The sequence below is a fragment of the Fomitopsis serialis genome, assembly GCF_022376445.1.
Source record: "Fomitopsis serialis strain Sig1Antser10 chromosome Unknown B0H18scaffold_49, whole genome shotgun sequence".
NCBI lineage: Eukaryota > Fungi > Basidiomycota > Agaricomycetes > Polyporales > Fomitopsidaceae > Fomitopsis > Fomitopsis serialis.
In genome coordinates this window covers 79,462-98,140 of record NW_025955009.1, presented here as the reverse complement: position 1 = coordinate 98,140, position 18,679 = coordinate 79,462, and the positions used below count along the sequence as shown (strand labels likewise).

At 59.4% G+C, this 18,679-nt stretch overlaps 3 protein-coding genes across 3 annotated transcripts; 1 reads left to right on the top strand and 2 right to left on the bottom strand.

The window, feature by feature from the left end:
* Window positions 1-8,555: 8,555 nt before the first annotated feature.
* B0H18DRAFT_478642 (uncharacterized protein) lies at window positions 8,556-9,394 on the bottom strand. Its single transcript, XM_048038232.1, has 2 exons — window positions 8,687-9,394; window positions 8,556-8,626 (listed from the first exon to the last, which is right to left on the bottom strand). The coding sequence occupies exon 1, from the start codon at window positions 9,200-9,202 to the stop codon at window positions 8,729-8,731; it is 474 nt and encodes a 157-aa protein (XP_047891738.1). The 5' UTR covers window positions 9,203-9,394; the 3' UTR covers window positions 8,556-8,626; window positions 8,687-8,728.
* A 4,358-nt stretch (window positions 9,395-13,752) lies between these two features.
* On the top strand, window positions 13,753-15,168 carry B0H18DRAFT_478589 (uncharacterized protein). Its single transcript, XM_048038231.1, has one exon. It carries the CDS (start codon window positions 13,932-13,934, stop codon window positions 14,847-14,849), a length of 918 nt encoding a protein of 305 aa, XP_047891737.1. The 5' UTR covers window positions 13,753-13,931; the 3' UTR covers window positions 14,850-15,168.
* Window positions 15,169-16,480: 1,312 nt separating this feature from the next.
* B0H18DRAFT_478573 (uncharacterized protein) lies at window positions 16,481-18,619 on the bottom strand. Its single transcript, XM_048038230.1, has 3 exons — window positions 18,573-18,619; window positions 18,396-18,522; window positions 16,481-18,098 (listed from the first exon to the last, which is right to left on the bottom strand). Exons 2-3 carry the CDS (start codon window positions 18,408-18,410, stop codon window positions 16,806-16,808), a joined length of 1,308 nt encoding a protein of 435 aa, XP_047891736.1. The 5' UTR covers window positions 18,411-18,522; window positions 18,573-18,619; the 3' UTR covers window positions 16,481-16,805.
* Window positions 18,620-18,679: the final 60 nt, after the last annotated feature.

Below are 18,679 nucleotides of genomic sequence, written 5' to 3'. Positions count from 1 at the left end.
AGTCTGAGTAGTCTTATTTTAATATTCCTGAGCTCCTCAATACTAAATCCTCAAGTTGACTTCACAGAAAATCGGACCATGAGACAATGCTTACATACTGACCATCTCATCAATCTTACAGGGTCAGGGTAAATTCGGAAGATACGCAACCTGGAATTTCCGCAGCCACCGGAGGTTGCTCTCCGCCCGAGCCTCGGCGCCGTGGACAGGCGGGGATTTGTCTGCCCAAGGCTGTCAGCCACTTCCGGGGCTCCCGGAATTAGCTCACACCCTTGAGCAGACGAGGCCCTGCACTGCTCTGTAAGTAACCTCACTGAATTGCATGTACAAGTTTTTTCGTAACTACTATATAGTTCTGCGCCCACTCATCGGGCACATACATTGCTCGGACATGTTTCGCGCGCGAGTGGTCACTCTGTGGTCAGTGACAATGACGAAAATGTTGTCCTCAATCAGCACTTACACCAGGCCCAGACTAATCACTCCTAGTGCAATACAGGGCACGAACCTTTTACTTCGCCGTTCACGGCCCTGCGATCGCGGGTTTGATACAATCGCTGGATGTACATCGCTCGAACGATACCTAATCGGGCAATTGCAGCGAGCTTGAGCTGGGAGGTGTTGCGGGCTTTGCGAGTGCACCTGGAATATGTTAGTAGACGTCTGGGTAGCTGTTTCTGATATGTCAGAAGGGCTACTGAGGCTCAGAGACGGTGCAAACGGTATCCGGGTGCAGGGAAACGGTGCGAAAGGCGATGGGATCGCCCAGATCGATCTCAGAACACGAGGCTACTCGACTGCAGCCTCGGGCGCCTATGTCACTCGTCGTACTCAATCCTCTTTCTTGGACATCCGTGGCTGGTGCACCTTCCTGGTCTCGGATCCACACACCCACCCACATGTCTCGCAGATACCTGGTGTATTTGTGAGTAAAAATTGAGGTATACGTCAGGGCTACAGCAAGTGAAGAGTCCGAGCTGACTGTGCTGACATTCATACAAATGCACTACAGGTATCCATACAGCGGCGGCGATGTTTGCGCGAAACATCCGAACGGCGCCCGTGCTAGCGCTCGTACATATCACATCAGTCAGCACATGTGCGTTGCCATACAACGGCTGACAATTGCTCGGCAGCCAGGAGCTCGCAATCGCACTTACACGAACTCGGCGGAAAACGAGAAGCGACGCTAAGATGCTTGGTTTCGGGCGGCGGAGACCGTGCGGAATTAGTACGGAAGCGTGATGCGATGTCCGCGGACTTCGCTTGCAGCGCACGGACCATCGCACGTAAGCAATCCGCTGGCAAAAATCCGTATAAGAGCGAGTCCTGTTGGTGCTGGAACACCATCCCACCGTCGCTCCCTTCCTCTCTCCCTCTCTGTGACCTGAGCTCGAGCTGGGCTGTCTTATCTTTCTGCAGCGAGTATCCAGTGAGTCACTGCAATGTAGCTTCTGCTTGTATGGCTTCGCTAAATTGCTTACTGCGGTGTTGCTTTGAATCCACATTCAATACGTCTTCGTACAATTCGCATAACAGTGAGATGTCATTTTATTCTAATGCTGTTGACTGGCTATTGGAATCTTTGACAGGCTGATACTCTCGCATCGAGACAGTCGCAGGCAACGTGCTTAACACAACGCGCCACCATTAGTATGTATTGATGTCTGGCATTGAATATTGACCGCACACTGACATATATCCTCTTCGCTTTCAGCCCACTGTTATTGTGTTTCTCACACAGCCGTGAAGCGACTCGGTGTGTTATCAGAACCTACAGGTAAGACTGTCACCGACCCTCGTCTTATTCGAGCCTGAGTACTGACCATTCCCATCCTGTAGCCCGGTCCATACCCCGCTGATCAGCTGCTGTAGTCAAGATATATTTCCCACCCAGTGACAGTCATGTACATTACTCTACAGTAGCTCGCGCACCCCGGCGTGGACAGCTCGACGTGACGACGTCCCAGTCCACCGGTCCGGACAGGGACCAGGCTGACCGGACAGGACACATGGGCACCGTCTCGAGATGCCACAGAGAACGCATGCCCTGGCTCTCGCGTCCCCGCGTAGACTGCGGTTTCTTCGGTCTAGCTCACCGTCTGCGCCCATTGCTCCGGCTGGAGACGGTAGCCTGCAGGTCGCAGAACGCGACGTCGGAGACCACACCCTTGTGGCCGTCATGCCCTCTGGGGTGTCTGTCTCGTCGACGTGTCACGTCCTTGGTTGCAGCCATGCGCGGGGAGGTTACCTCGCGACGTCCATTGTTCACGCCAACTGGGCACGAACTGATCCTGCTCAGATCGAGCCGGCAGCCGTCGGGCCATGAGTCAGAGAGGGAACGTACCTCGCAGTGGATCGACAGCGAGCAGTCCCTTGTGTTTCCAGGTCTCCCTGTCTGGTAGACCTTTGTGAGTTCCCGAAGAGCTTGCCAGGGCACTTGTGACCCCGCTCGCCGAGCCGTCGCGTGTCGCACCGTGAAGGGACCTGCTAAGCCAGTCTGAGAGCGCAGGAGACTGCACGAACGCCTCCGTCTCGTAAACGCGCGGGGAGGCTGCCGGACGCGTGCGCAATCGTGCCTGAGATCGTTCCGTTGAGCCCCAGCAACGAGTAGCTGTGCTTCTCGGACGACATGCCCGCTCCCGTCGTCTGTTCACGGTATCGCCGCGTCGCACCGAGTCTCCTTGATTCCGTTCTGGCATGCCTCCCGTTCGCTTCCCGCAGTCTCGCAACACAGCACTGCTGACAAGTGCATGTGTACGGGATGTTCCCGTCCTGTCCCGCACGTCGTCGTGCTTTGCCTTCCTCGGGACGTCTTGCGCGTGTTCCGGTCCGTTTCCGTGGTGTTGGCCGGTCGACCGCTACGCCCAAGGCGTGTACTCAGCACCGCCGTCCGGACGCAGAGTGTACCTACATAGACGCACGGTCAACGCTCGACACGTGCAGGCACCCACCTTCGTCGTCGTCACTCTTGTCTGCACCCTTCCTTCCAGTCAATGCACCTCTGTCTCCGACGTTCGACATTGCGTCACTGCACTATCTCGAGCCTCACGTCCTCCTCTCTCGTACTTGCCTTGTCACGCCCTTCGTCCTTCGCCGCATCCAGCCACGCCCTCTGCAACTCTCACTCGCCTCCCTCGTACCGCCGTTGGCCAAGCCTGGTCGCGTACGTCGTCCCATCCTGCCTCTATCCACGTCGTCCACTCGACTCCCTCGCATTCCAGCTCACCGTGACGTCGCATTGCCGGCTACGCGGGCTGCTTCGCTCGAGCCTCGGCCGTGGATTCCTTCCCATCCTCGCGCAACATGCATCCACCCCGTCCCATCTGACGTGTCCCCGCCCTTCATGCCGACTCCATCCTCCACCTCGTCCTCTCCGCCCCTTCATGCGAGCATCGCAACTCCCCGTCCCACTCCGTGTCGCGTCGAATCGAGGGTGAGTCGACGCATCAGCCTCGTCCTCGCCATCTGCCTCACTTTCCGTTCCCTCCGCGACTCGCACTCGTCTCTTGCCGGTCTGGCCCGCGTCGCGACGTTCTGCGCAAGACAGGTCGTGGTCAGCACGCTGCCGGTCGTCGACGTGGCAGGTATGTGCTTCACCTCTCGTACTCCGTGCTCGTGCTCACGCTGCTTTGTGTGTTCGCCCCAACTCGCGCTCGCCAAGTCCAGTATGCGGCGTATAGGACGGGTTGCGGTAGCGAACCCTGTCATCTTGAGGCGGTGAGTGATTCTCCTCGCGTTCGTCCGGTGTCCCACTGACGAGTCCTGCTTCATTCCTCTGGGGTGGTGTCGATCCCCGGGCAACACTCCGCACAGCGGACCGCCCGCTCGCGCTCTCCGTGGTACGTCCCTCGCACCTTGTCCTGCCAAACACGACTGACTTGCGTGTGGTGTCTTGTGCATCGGGACACGGCCGGTACGGGAGACGCGGTGTCGGTACGTTCGCGATTCGATGGCGAGTGCAGTCCACCCGGTACGTGGCCTGCTTCGTCGTCGTTCTCGTGCACGCAGCTGACGTCTTCCCCGGCATGGTTTGACGAGTGTGAACTCGCGTGCCCACGCGGAACGCAGCCAGGGCGCGGCCTTCTACGAGTCAAGCTCGAGATGTGTAGCCGGGAATCATGAGCCCGCGCACAGAACGTGTAAGCAGAAGGTACGTACTCGTTCGCATCTTCATCTGCTCACACTCACGAGCGGTCCGGCGGATAGCATCGACGTTCCACGGTCGCCAGTTCCTTCTCGTCAGTGTTTGTTCCTCGATGCGAGATGGCAGCCGACCCCCGCGCAGTCGGCGAAGAGCTTTGCGCCATGAAGCGCGCGAGGGCAGAGTCGCACCGAGTCGATTCCGGCGTGCTGGACTCAGTAAGCATAGTACGGGTAGTCCGGTTGCGCGATAGATAGACAAGGCGGGGCGGTGCTCTGCTCGTCCAGGGACGTCGAGAGACACGGACGTCCGCGGAGATCGCCACAGACGTTCGCGGGGTGAGGTGGGGGAGCGGGTGCTGGTGCTGCTAGGGACTTACGCACCGTTCCCGACTCGGAGCAGCCGGCAGAGCGTGAGATGGCCCGGGAAGCGGCGGCGAGCGAGCAGAGTGTGTCAGAGGCCCTGCTCGTCGTCGGGCACGTCGAAAGTCGCAACGGCGGCAGCGTGGACGACAAGGACAGTGCGCTAGACGTCGGAGTGAGTGAAGGAAGTGCGCCGCCGACATGGTGGACAGCCGGTGATGTGAGCGGGGGGTCAGTACCGGTCGGTTGTCCAAGAGGCACCGCGAGCGCAGTGGATCGTCCGCGGCCCTCTGGCGGACGGTCGACGATGTGTCCAGGACGGTCGTCGCTGTGCTGGACAGCGAGCACGTCGCGGGACGGCGTCCACAACGAGGGGCGCAGAGTCGACAGAGGCGGGCATGCAAGCTAGTGAAGCTTTGAAGGCGCTGAGGCTCGCGCATCCGTCCGTCCAGCGAGAGGTCGCGCAAGAGGCAGCAACGGCGTGTGCAGGTGTCGGGCGAGTCAATGAGGCGCCGGGGTTGACACGTTGACAGCTTGGGCCATGGATCGCTCCGCTTGGACGCGTGGATGCAGGGCGCGGGTCATGATTGGGCGCGGGCTCACGAAGGGGAGCACGCGCCGACCAGTAGCACCTCCGTCTCTGACAGGACGCGTGTTCCCACCTGCCAGAACGCGTACGTACGAGACTCGTCCCGCGGGCAGGGCACGCAACGCTGTGTGGCCTGTCCACCGGTGAGAGGCGGATGTGCGTGGTCACGGTGGGCGCAGCGGGCCACATCCAGCCTGGCTCAGGTACGGTACCGCCCGTGCGTACGGTAACCACGCGCCCGGCGCTGCTATACATTGTTTCGCGCGGCCTCACAGATCCCGCCGTCTGATCTCGACTGTCCCCAGTCCGTCACCGAGATACCGTGCGTATATGCGCCTGATAATCATCGAACTCGATATCCACGCTGCACAGCTGCAGCACCCGCCCTCACCGTCAAGCCAGCAGTGCGCAGAACAGTCTCCTCGGGGGATGCGTGCGAGTGGTTGTGCAGATCACGCAATGCAGACGGCGGTGGCTGGCGGTGGGCGTGCCTGGGGCGCGTGGAGCGGGGCTTGGCAGGCGGCCACATCGGCATCGAACTGAGCTGGATCTCGTCCCCGCGATCGATCTCACTGTTCGTCGCCGGCGGCCCCCAGAGCGGGCTCACAGCGGACCGACACGCGGACCCGACTCGAAGCTAGCATGTACGCTCACTGCGGCTTGACGAACGCGTCTCTGAACGGGAGCAGGAACCGCCGTAGTGGCTTTTTATTCTATGGATTCATAAGTATAGGAGGTGGGACTCGAAGTCTGGTAGGTTCGGACACACATCCATGCGGTGCCAGACACTCGCGAGTGGGTGAACATCCCTTATCGCGGCCACCCCACTGATCAGGAGACCCTCGCAGGCTCTTGTCGTGGGTGCGACCAAGTGGCCAGTCGTTGTTGTTCATGGCGTCTTGTTCCAGTCCAGCGGAGGGGACGCAGCACTCGATCGGATCCGGCGCACCACAACTCCACTACAGTAGTAGACTCGGAGTTGACTGGTAGCAGAGCTGGCGACACGGTTCACATGTTCCGTACGTACTCAGATATCCACTGGGAAAGCGTACATACCTTGGAGATTGGGTGCTTGTTGGCTGTAGGCGAAGCTAGGAGCCCCGTGTCGCATGAGGCATGGTTCGCGGCTCGCGCGTCCATACAGGTGCGGAGAGGGCTTGAGCCACGGGCGACGAGTCGAGACGGCTGAGTCCGAAGGCCTAGGGATGCAATTGCGATGGCACAAGGGCCGTGAAGAATGTACTTGAGCGTTGAACATTGAACATTGACTTTGGGTGATGAGGACCACAGATTTGGCGATACCTCTCGATATACATGGGAAAATCGCATACCGGAACGTTCGCCCGCTTCAAGGCATCGTAGCTCTCGCGTGCCTTCGCAATCGGGCCAACCGGCGATGGAAGACAACCTGGGAACTCGTGAGCACTTTGCGTGTCTTGACACCCGCGTAGAGAAGCATGCACTCATTAGGACGAGGACAACCCGCGAGCCTCGCCAGTGGAAGAGCAAGGGCGGCGCCAGTGTTGCTCACGACGAACTTGCAACGGTGAGTCCTGTACGGCCTGTTCAGCCCTCTTCATGTTGCGGAACAGAGCAGGAAGACGTACGTGCGAAATACAAAGAGGCCTGTCTAAGTCGCAGACGAGCAGTCCGAGCCATCGTTCGTGAGCCGCGTGGAACGAAGGCATGCCCGTGGTGTGTCACGGCGGAAGATACTCGTCAAGCGTCGCCGACCTTGAGACTCAAGAGACCATCGCGTCCCGACATATTCCCAGGCCCGGTGTCGCACCTGACTACGAGCCCATACGTATGCGCAAATCGGAGGCTCGGGTGCGCAACGTGTCTCCGCACAAGTCGGCCGAGCCGCAGTTGAATCGAAGCTGAGGGTACCGCTTCTGGCTGTTCCTATAGTCCTCATGTCCCACATTTTCTCGATGTCGTAAACGCGTCCTGCGCTACCACAGGGTCTCGGACGCCGACATAGTCGTCTCTGCCGCGTTCTGCAGCTCTCGCATGAGCGTGCATGGTATCTCCGTGCCAATGAGCGGCTTACCTCCGTCTTGCAGGACCATCGATACTGTCGTGTCCGTGAAGCCTATGCGGGCACCTGCATCAGGTCAGCACATACGCGGGATCTCATGCGACACTGCCAGTGACGAAGTCATAGATTGTCACGCTCTATGCCGAGTGCCCCACACATGCGGTCGCCTCCGACTCGGCAGAAAATCACAGCATCGACTGCTGTATCAACCAGTTCCAGCCCTCGCACCCAGAGTCCTCCATGTGCCGCAAAGCCACTCTTTGCATGGTCCAAGGGAGCAGGGCGGCGACCCGAGCATCTCCGTATAGGTAATCGACATCGTAAAATCTCCTGTTGCAGCCGAGCAACTGCAGCCGCTTGGCGCCCTCGATCATAGCGTCTTCGAGCACATGGCCATTGAGGAAGCTGAGGTTCCTGAAATGGTTGTGCTATAGTATGCTGCATGAACTCACATCGTCATTGTGCCATACGTACTCGATCCCAACACGTTGTGCCCAGGGTACGCCTCTCCTCGCGCTGTGATTGGCTGGAGGGGTGAAAAAAGTTGCCTTCTTTCAAACGTCCGTCTCTCTTTCTTTATGTGCAAGCATACGTCCGCCTCCCCGCGGGGACACTGGGGTGCGCAAAACGAGTCCCTGCTCGCGATCGAGATCTCACCGGTCAGCGCTCAGGAGTCAGCAGTCACCTCCCACGCACTCGGCTATCGACTCCAACTCGTCTCTCGCCATCTGCAGCATCCCCAGTCGTCTGCACCGCCTACCAGTTGTCAACGCGGCAGACGGTCAGCAACGCGTCCTTCCGTCAAGATGCAGCCAACGCACCGCCGCGTGCCTGTAGGAGACGGACGCGTCCGAGTGTGGTCGGCCTGAGGTGCAAGGTGAGTGGCGGTATTCCACATTCAGACGAACAGTACTGACCTCGTAGTAGTCCCGCCCATCTGCCTTGTCACCCCGCGCTCCTCCTCGCAATCCACCCTCGCCGCGGGAGAGCTCTGCCACAAAAGAGCGCCCTACAAGTTGATAACGCGGCAGACGAGTACGCATCAGCAACCCATCCTTCTCTCGAAATGCGCAGCAAACTCACCCTCGCGCAGGCAAGTCCTTCTGCGCCCCGATCTCCACCGCCGCCCGTCTATGGCGAGGTGACCATGGCCGCAGCAGACCGTCTGGACGGCACGAAAGCCTGTCGATCCACGCGTACCAGTTGATAACGCGGCAGACGACTTCTACACGTCAACAACGCATCCTCGTGTCGGCGTGCTCGATGCACTCGCCTCGATATCCCGCGCTCGCCAGCCTTCTGCACCGCGATCTATGGGCAGATGCGGGGGCGCGATAGCAAGGTGAGATTCTGTGTTACATGCAAAATCGACGCTGCTCACCCTAGTCCGCCATCTTCCCTCGCCAGCACCCCTCTCCCGCCTTGCTCGCCGGACGACGATCCGTCGTGTCTTTGCTGGTCGAACGTCCCTCGATGAACCACGTGCCCGGCTGGAGCACAGAACAGTGAGTGTCACTGTCTTCTCGTGCAGGAAGGAACACCATACTCACCTCGTCGTCCCTGCCTGCCTCGATTCCGCACTCCAGCTGTCGTCAACACCCGCGGCAAGGCAGATGCACTCGCCGCGTTGCCGTGCCCGCCGCCCTGCGTGCCATGCCCGCCGGAAGACATTCTATCGCGCCCTTGTCGGTCACGAGCTGCACGCGTCGCCCCTCACCGGACGTCGATACGTTGCGTCTTCGTCGATCCGTCGCAGGTGCATGTGCCTGATGCGAACATCGTCGAGGGTCGTGTCGCCGGACGGCGATACCTCGTGTCTTCGGACGTCGGGGTGGTGGTGCTGAGATCGAGGTGATGAAGAACACGAGAGAGACGAGAGACAGCGAAGTACCGGGAGAAGAGGGAAGTTGCCAGACAAGACACGAGATGAGCTGCGGAGAAAACACGACGGAGTGCGTGGGCGAGATCGGGGATGCGCACAGCCTGGTGGTCGGGCGTTGCCCGATCGTCGACTCGAGACCTGTGCGCGCTGCCGCTCGACGGACGTTGATGTGTCGTGTCTTCATCGATCATGGGCAGGATGCCAACATCTTCGAGGGCCGCGTCGCCGGGTGGCGATATGTTGTGTCTCTGAACATCGCGGTGGTGGTGCCGAGGTCGAGGGGAGGTGACGAAGAGGGCGAGAGATGGGAAGACAACCCGACATAAAGGTACCGAGGGAGGTTGCCAGACACGACACAGGGCGAGCGCGAAGAGAACGCGAGGAAGGGCGTGCGCGCAATCGAGGATGCCCGCAGCCTGGGAGAGGTAGGTTCCCTGACGAATACCCTCTTGACAGGACGGACAAGCCAGCTCTCGCCTGGACGCACCGTCCGCATCGAGGAGACCACGCAGTTGACAGCGACACAAGACGTGCGCACGACTGGGAACACAGGTGAGCGGACAGTCGGGAAGACGGGACGGACGGGAAACGTACTGATTAAACGAGTCCAGTCCACACGCGAATCACCGCGCCGTCAACGGATCGGCAGGTGATGAGACGAGAAGGCACCAATGCCTCGTATACGCAAGTCGACGGGACGGCGAACATCGCTTGTCCATGCGGGCAGCATACCCCTCGGGGGAGAAGCAATCGTGCAAGTGTACAGCGCACGCCAGGCTACGGCGTGCGTGCGGCGACGCTATCGAGCAACAGAAGGTCAAGACAAATTGGGAGCGTAGACGGCTGTGACCCGACGTACCTGCGTCGACAATGCCTCGATTGGATGGCAACCAGTCGCTACGTCGTCCGTCCAGTCTGCGCAACAAACGTGCAATGTCGTGCTTGGAGGGATGGCCTTGTCTCGCAGAAGGGTACGACCACTGTGCACACATCTTCGCGCGAATAGTCCGTTGCGTGTGCGCAGAGTCGGTTGGTGCGACCCGTGGATACCAGCGAGACGACGGCGGACGCGAGCCAACGCAACAGCGCACGACGGCGGACATCGCGGGCTCGCTGTCCTGTGGACGCAAGGCGTTTGCGTAGTGCTCGCTGTGCAGACGGCTGGTGATCAGAGCTCAGCAGAGGTCCGCGCGTGATCTATGGAAACATACCTTCGAGGCCAACTCCTCGTGGAACGCACAGCCGGGTATGCTCGTTACCAACACTGGGGCATTGTGTGACGACGATGAAGGAGACATGATGAGCCCGTGCTGACCGGGCGGCGATCATTCGCTATATCGCTCGCCCGGTCGGCCTAGTGGGCGAGAGCGTGTGAGATGTCCGCGAGCGGGGAATAGCTGGATGAGGAAGGTAAGTGCTCGTGCGCAGAGAGTTTGGCAGCAACATACCAAGGGGGGACCAAGTCTCGACCCTCGATGCCCGCCGTACGCGTCCTCCGAGTAGTGAGCTCGCCATCTGTAAGGGAGTGAGTGAGGCTCGGGGCGAGGACAGTCGGGGGAAACTCACCTCGCTGGGCCTTCACCCGACGTAGTGCCCGTTCGCTCGGGCGCGGGTCTACGAGATGGTCAGCGTGGTGAGTACATGGATTGAGTACCTGTACATACCAATGAGTAACTGGCCAGTCTCGGGATGGACTAGCCATGTGAGAATACTCGCTGCAATACATTGCGGCGAGTGTATCTGCGAACAGAGTGATTAGTGCATGTATCAGTAGCACTAGTAGTGAGTACTTACTGTAGCCAGGTCTCCGTCGAGGACACCTATGTAGATATGTAAGATAGAGATTGAATGAAAGATAATGTGAGACTTACCTGGGATGCTGTACAAGCATAGTTTGGGGATGTTACAAGGGGAGGATACCTGGGTACCCCTTAGTATTTAAGCTGGAGTTGGGTCCTCAAATCCGCGGCATGTTGCCTCAGCCTCGGGCTATGCCCGGGCAATCCTATTGTTCGCCCAAATTGGCCACCGGCGTTGTATGGCCGCTCTGATCGAACATCACTAACACCGACTGATGAGTGTTTCAGGGTCACTCCTCCAAAATGTGAAGCATCCTCCTAGAGCTGGAAAATTCAGGATTTCGGTGCTGAGTCTGAGTAGTCTTATTTTAATATTCCTGAGCTCCTCAATACTAAATCCTCAAGTTGACTTCACAGAAAATCGGACCATGAGACAATGCTTACATACTGACCATCTCATCAATCTTACAGGGTCAGGGTAAATTCGGAAGATACGCAACCTGGAATTTCCGCAGCCACCGGAGGTTGCTCTCCGCCCGAGCCTCGGCGCCGTGGACAGGCGGGGATTTGTCTGCCCAAGGCTGTCAGCCACTTCCGGGGCTCCCGGAATTAGCTCACACCCTTGAGCAGACGAGGCCCTGCACTGCTCTGTAAGTAACCTCACTGAATTGCATGTACAAGTTTTTTCGTAACTACTATATAGTTCTGCGCCCACTCATCGGGCACATACATTGCTCGGACATGTTTCGCGCGCGAGTGGTCACTCTGTGGTCAGTGACAATGACGAAAATGTTGTCCTCAATCAGCACTTACACCAGGCCCAGACTAATCACTCCTAGTGCAATACAGGGCACGAACCTTTTACTTCGCCGTTCACGGCCCTGCGATCGCGGGTTTGATACAATCGCTGGATGTACATCGCTCGAACGATACCTAATCGGGCAATTGCAGCGAGCTTGAGCTGGGAGGTGTTGCGGGCTTTGCGAGTGCACCTGGAATATGTTAGTAGACGTCTGGGTAGCTGTTTCTGATATGTCAGAAGGGCTACTGAGGCTCAGAGACGGTGCAAACGGTATCCGGGTGCAGGGAAACGGTGCGAAAGGCGATGGGATCGCCCAGATCGATCTCAGAACACGAGGCTACTCGACTGCAGCCTCGGGCGCCTATGTCACTCGTCGTACTCAATCCTCTTTCTTGGACATCCGTGGCTGGTGCACCTTCCTGGTCTCGGATCCACACACCCACCCACATGTCTCGCAGATACCTGGTGTATTTGTGAGTAAAAATTGAGGTATACGTCAGGGCTACAGCAAGTGAAGAGTCCGAGCTGACTGTGCTGACATTCATACAAATGCACTACAGGTATCCATACAGCGGCGGCGATGTTTGCGCGAAACATCCGAACGGCGCCCGTGCTAGCGCTCGTACGTATCACATCAGTCAGCACATGTGCGTTGCCATACAACGGCTGACAATTGCTCGGCAGCCAGGAGCTCGCAATCGCACTTACACGAACTCGGCGGAAAACGAGAAGCGACGCTAAGATGCTTGGTTTCGGGCGGCGGAGACCGTGCGGAATTAGTACGCAAGCGTGATGCGATGTCCGCGGACTTTGCTTGCAGCGCACGGACCATCGCACGTAAGCAATCCGCTGGCAAAAATCCGTATAAGAGCGAGTCCTGTTGGTGCTGGAACACCATCCCACCGTCGCTCCCTTCCTCTCTCCCTCTCTGTGACCTGAGCTCGAGCTGGGCTGTCTTATCTTTCTGCAGCGAGTATCCAGTGAGTCACTGCAATGTAGCTTCTGCTTGTATGGCTTCGCTAAATTGCTTACTGCGGTGTTGCTTTGAATCCACATTCAATACGTCTTCGTACAATTCGCATAACAGTGAGATGTCATTTTATTCTAATGCTGTTGACTGGCTATTGGAATCTTTGACAGGCTGATACTCTCGCATCGAGACAGTCGCAGGCAACGTGCTTAACACAACGCGCCACCATTAGTATGTATTGATGTCTGGCATTGAATATTGACCGCACACTGACATATATCCTCTTCGCTTTCAGCCCACTGTTATTGTGTTTCTCACACAGCCGTGAAGCGACTCGGTGTGTTATTAGAACCTACAGGTAAGACTGTCACCGACCCTCGTCTTATTCGAGCCTGAGTACTGACCATTCCCATCCTGTAGCCCGGTCCATACCCCGCTGATCAGCTGCTGTAGTCAAGATATATTTCCCACCCAGTGACAGTCATGTACATTACTCTACAGTAGCTCGCGCACCCCGGCGTGGACAGCTCGACGTGACGACGTCCCAGTCCACCGGTCCGGACAGGGACCAGGCTGACCGGACAGGACACATGGGCACCGTCTCGAGATGCCACAGAGAACGCATGCCCTGGCTCTCGCGTCCCCGCGTAGACTGCGGTTTCTTCGGTCTAGCTCACCGTCTGCGCCCATTGCTCCGGCTGGAGACGGTAGCCTGCAGGTCGCAGAACGCGACGTCGGAGACCACACCCTTGTGGCCGTCATGCCCTCTGGGGTGTCTGTCTCGTCGACGTGTCACGTCCTTGGTTGCAGCCATGCGCGGGGAGGTTACCTCGCGACGTCCATTGTTCACGCCAACTGGGCACGAACTGATCCTGCTCAGATCGAGCCGGCAGCCGTCGGGCCATGAGTCAGAGAGGGAACGTACCTCGCAGTGGATCGACAGCGAGCAGTCCCTTGTGTTTCCAGGTCTCCCTGTCTGGTAGACCTTTGTGAGTTCCCGAAGAGCTTGCCAGGGCACTTGTGACCCCGCTCGCCGAGCCGTCGCGTGTCGCACCGTGAAGGGACCTGCTAAGCCAGTCTGAGAGCGCAGGAGACTGCACGAACGCCTCCGTCTCGTAAACGCGCGGGGAGGCTGCCGGACGCGTGCGCAATCGTGCCTGAGATCGTTCCGTTGAGCCCCAGCAACGAGTAGCTGTGCTTCTCGGACGACATGCCCGCTCCCGTCGTCTGTTCACGGTATCGCCGCGTCGCACCGAGTCTCCTTGATTCCGTTCTGGCATGCCTCCCGTTCGCTTCCCGCAGTCTCGCAACACAGCACTGCTGACAAGTGCATGTGTACGGGATGTTCCCGTCCTGTCCCGCACGTCGTCGTGCTTTGCCTTCCTCGGGATGTCTTGCGCGTGTTCCGGTCCGTTTCCGTGGTGTTGGCCGGTCGACCGCTACGCCCAAGGCGTGTACTCAGCACCGCCGTCCGGACGCAGAGTGTACCTACATAGACGCACGGTCAACGCTCGACACGTGCAGGCACCCACCTTCGTCGTCGTCACTCTTGTCTGCACCCTTCCTTCCAGTCAATGCACCTCTGTCTCCGACGTTCGACATTGCGTCACTGCACTATCTCGAGCCTCACGTCCTCCTCTCTCGTACTTGCCTTGTCACGCCCTTCGTCCTTCGCCGCATCCAGCCACGCCCTCTGCAACTCTCACTCGCCTCCCTCGTACCGCCGTTGGCCAAGCCTGGTCGCGTACGTCGTCCCATCCTGCCTCTATCCACGTCGTCCACTCGACTCCCTCGCATTCCAGCTCACCGTGACGTCGCATTGCCGGCTACGCGGGCTGCTTCGCTCGAGCCTCGGCCGTGGATTCCTTCCCATCCTCGCGCAACATGCATCCACCCCGTCCCATCTGACGTGTCCCCGCCCTTCACGCCGACTCCATCCTCCACCTCGTCCTCTCCGCCCCTTCATGCGAGCATTGCAACTCCCCGTCCCACTCCGTGTCGCGTCGAATCGAGGGTGAGTCGACCATCAGCCTCGTCCTCGCCATCTGCCTCACTTTCCGTTCCCTCCGCGACTCGCACTCGTCTCTTGCCGGTCTGGCCCGCGTCGCGACGTTCTGCGCAAGACAGGTCGTGGTCAGCACGCTGCCGGTCGTCGACGTGGCAGGTATGTGCTTCACCTCTCTTACTCCGTGCTCGTGCTCACGCTGCTTTGTGTGTTCGCCCCAACTCGCGCTCGCCAAGTCCAGTATGCGGCGTATAGGACGGGTTGCGGTAGCGAACCCTGTCATCCTGAGGCGGTGAGTGATTCTCCTCGCGTTCGTCCGGTGTCCCGCTGACGAGTCCTGCTTCATTCCTCTGGGGTGGTGTCGATCCCCGGGCAACACTCCGCACAGCGGACCGCCCGCTGGCGGCGTCGTCCCGCTCGCGCTCTCCGTGGTACGTCCCTCGCACCTTGTCCTGCCAAACACGACTGACTTGCGTGTGGCGTCTTGTGCATCGGGACACGGCCGGTACGGGAGACGCGGTGTCGGTACGTTCGCGATTCGATGGCGAGTGCAGTCCACCCGGTACGTGGCCTGCTTCGTCGTCGTTCTCGTGCACGCAGCTGACGTCTTCCCCGGCATGGTTTGACGAGTGTGAACTCGCGTGCCCACGCGGAACGCAGCCAGGGCGCGGCCTTCTACGAGTCAAGCTCGAGATGTGTAGCCGGGAATCATGAGCCCGCGCACAGAACGTGTAAGCAGAAGGTACGTACTCGTTCGCATCTTCATCTGCTCACACTCACGAGCGGTCCGGCGGATAGCATCGACGTTCCACGGTCGCCAGTTCCTTCTCGTCAGTGTTTGTTCCTCGATGCGAGATGGCAGCCGACCCCCGCGCAGTCGGCGAAGAGCTTTGCGCCATGAAGCGCGCGAGGGCAGAGTCGCACCGAGTCGATTCCGGCGTGCTGGACTCAGTAAGCATAGTACGGGTAGTCCGGTTGCGCGATAGATAGACAAGGCGGGGCGGTGCTCTGCTCGTCCAGGGACGTCGAGAGACACGGACGTCCGCGGAGATCGCCACAGACGTTCGCGGGGTGAGGTGGGGGAGCGGGTGCTGGTGCTGCTAGGGACTTACGCACCGTTCCCGACTCGGAGCAGCCGGCAGAGCGTGAGATGGCCCGGGAAGCGGCGGCGAGCGAGCAGAGTGTGTCAGAGGCCCTGCTCGTCGTCGGGCACGTCGAAAGTCGCAACGGCGGCAGCGTGGACGACAAGGACAGTGCGCTAGACGTCGGAGTGAGTGAAGGAAGTGCGCCGCCGACATGGTGGACAGTCGGTGATGTGAGCGGGGGGTCAGTACCGGTCGGTTGTCCAAGAGGCACCGCGAGCGCAGTGGATCGTCCGCGGCCCTCTGGCGGACGGTCGACGATGTGTCCAGGACGGTCGTCGCTGTGCTGGACAGCGAGCACGTCGCGGGACGGCGTCCACAACGAGGGGCGCAGAGTCGACAGAGGCGGGCATGCAAGCTAGTGAAGCTTTGAAGGCGCTGAGGCTCGCGCATCCGTCCGTCCCACTGTGGCGGGCTTAACCCGGGATTTTGACTCAGAGAGCGAGTGAAAACATGCGCCCGCGACACTGATGGGTGAAAGGGTGGTGAATCCGCTGATGAGTGAAATCTCCGACGAAAATCCCCTCTCTCGATATCAACCGTCTGCGAGGGATTTTTGAGCGGTGTATGTCGGAGACATCAAGTCACCCAGTCAGCGAGAAGCGCGCCATAACCACTGGCTCCTCATCACTCATATGGTAGATGTTTTTGTCGATGTATGGATTGGCACTGTCACGAATACATATGCATGTATAAACCGCATCTGCAATCGTTATGTACAGGCACTACATTGTCATTACATGTCCGACTGCAATCCCACCGACTGAGACACGGTGCCCACTAACACCTCTTCGTCCACCTCCTGCTCACAAGTGGCTCTCCGGTCCTCTATGAGTAGGTGTCGCGGCCTGTCGACAAGCTCCGCGATATGCGCGTCGCGGTGGCGCGCATGTTCCTGTCCGTTGTGGCGAAGTGGGAGTGGACCGTGACGAGCGCGAGCGGGTAGACGAGCGCGGGTAGGCTGAGCGAGAGGATGCATGTGCGACGACAGCGAGAGCAGCAGGTGGATACTGAGGAAAAAAGTCAGTGGCGGCGCCACGAGCATCGTCCTGTATGTTGTCAAGAGGTATCAGCGCGCAGGGGGTATGGTGAATGCGTGTGAGTCGTGATGCAGTAGAGTTGGAATGAGATGCGACGCAATGCGGCTAGACAAGCCATGCTGCTCATCGTCATCATCGACGGTGACCGCGTCATCTTGACGTTCAGACCGAGCAGCTGCCCTTCGGCGCCGGGCTTCACCAAGACATTTCGCTCCGCCACACCGAGGTCCGAGTCGTTGTAGGTATAGAACGCGCCAAGCAGGTGGATGTCCGGCTCCTCGGACAGAAAGTCCGCCGTTGACGAGGACGACTAAAGTTGGGGCGGGTAGACGAGGGCGAGGACGGCCCCGGGCGAAAACTGGCGACGCCCGACGGGAGACGATGGTTAGCACAACAGGTATGCGGGGGATGGACGAGCTCGGGCAGGTGGACGAGCTCAGGTGGGTGGACGGGCGCGGGTGGCTTTCGAGACGAAGTGGCTGCGGAGAGGGGCAGGAGGGTGTAGAAGCGGGGGCGGGTCTGCTTCGCGGCAGAGTGGGTATAGACGGGCGCGGGCGAGTGGACGGACACGGGCGAGTGGACGGACGCGGGCGGATTGGCGAACATGGGCAAGTGACGTTTGCGACGAAGTGGGTGCCGAGAGGTGCAGGCGGGCGGGCGGGCGCAGGCAGGCTGACGAGTGTGGGCGGGTGGACAAGCATGGGCGGGTGGACAAGCGTTGGGTGTGGAGAGGTGTGGACGCTGCCGGCGAGCTGGGGTGGGTTGATGCAAGGGCAAGGGTGGACGAGCACGGGTGGGCGATGTTCGCAGTGAGGTGGGCGTGGACAAGCATGGGCGTGTGGCCAAACACGGACAGGTGGCCTTCGGGAGGAAGTGGATGTGGAGAACCGCAGGTGGGTGGGAAGGCACAGGCAAGTGTCCCTCGCGGCGAGGTGTTGACGAGCGCAGGCGGGTGGACATGCATTGGGTGTGGTCCGTGTGGAGAGCTGCAAGTGATGGACGAGGGCGGGAGGGTTGACGAGCGCAAGGGTGGGTGAATGCAAGGGTGGACGAGCGCGGTTGGGCGACGTTCGCGGCGAGGTGGGTATGGACGAGTGCGCGCGAGTGGTGGAACACGGGCAAGGTGTCCGCCACGGGTGGGTGGCCCCACCGACGAAGTGGGTGTGGATAGGTGCAGGCGGGTGGACGAGCATGGGCGAAGTTGGTGGGGAGAAGCGCAGGCGGCTGCCCTTCGTAGTGCAGTGTTGACGAGCGCGGGCGGGTGACCTTTGCGGCGATGTGGGTGTCGAGAGACTGCTCATGTAAAAAAACAGCAGACTCATCTGTTAAGAGATTAGTTAGGCTCGGATCGGCACATCGAGGTGTAGGGAACAAGGGAGAGCATGCGATCAGGCAGTGGCGACACCAGCTCAACAGGAGCACATATTCTCCCTAAGCAGTCTGCGGATGCAATCACCCGGGCCGATCCCCAACGCGCACATCAACGCAGAACTGCAGTCGGAAGAGCATGCGCATGTTGGCATAGCCTGCATCGACAAATTGCTTGTTGGAGAAAGGGGGCTTATAGGTGGATTTACGAAGGGTTTGGGGTCAATCAATGCTCACCTTTTACAACCCACACTCCCTCCGCGCATATTGACGGCTGCTGCACGTATTGAAACGAGTCTTCACGGTCGCGGGCGCGACCTCAGTTCATGGCATGAGGCGGCGGCTGCAGGTCGCAGAGTGCAGGTGAAGGCTGAATTACTGAGCGACGAGTGAGTTGCCAGATATGTGTTGAGCAGAAGGAGACCCACAGGCCTGAAGCCCGGTGCCCATGTCGAGCTCAAGGAGCGTAGTGGGTGGATCACATAGAGGTCGTTGCAGAGCGGCGCGTCGACCTTGCGGTTGGGCGCCTCAGCAC

Excerpts from the sequence above, each read along its gene's own strand:
- B0H18DRAFT_478642 (XM_048038232.1), bottom strand. The coding sequence starts at position 9,202 with ATGAAGACACGACACATCAACGTCCGTCGAGCGGCAGCGCGCACAGGT.
- B0H18DRAFT_478589 (XM_048038231.1), top strand. The coding sequence starts at position 13,932 with ATGTTCCCGTCCTGTCCCGCACGTCGTCGTGCTTTGCCTTCCTCGGGA.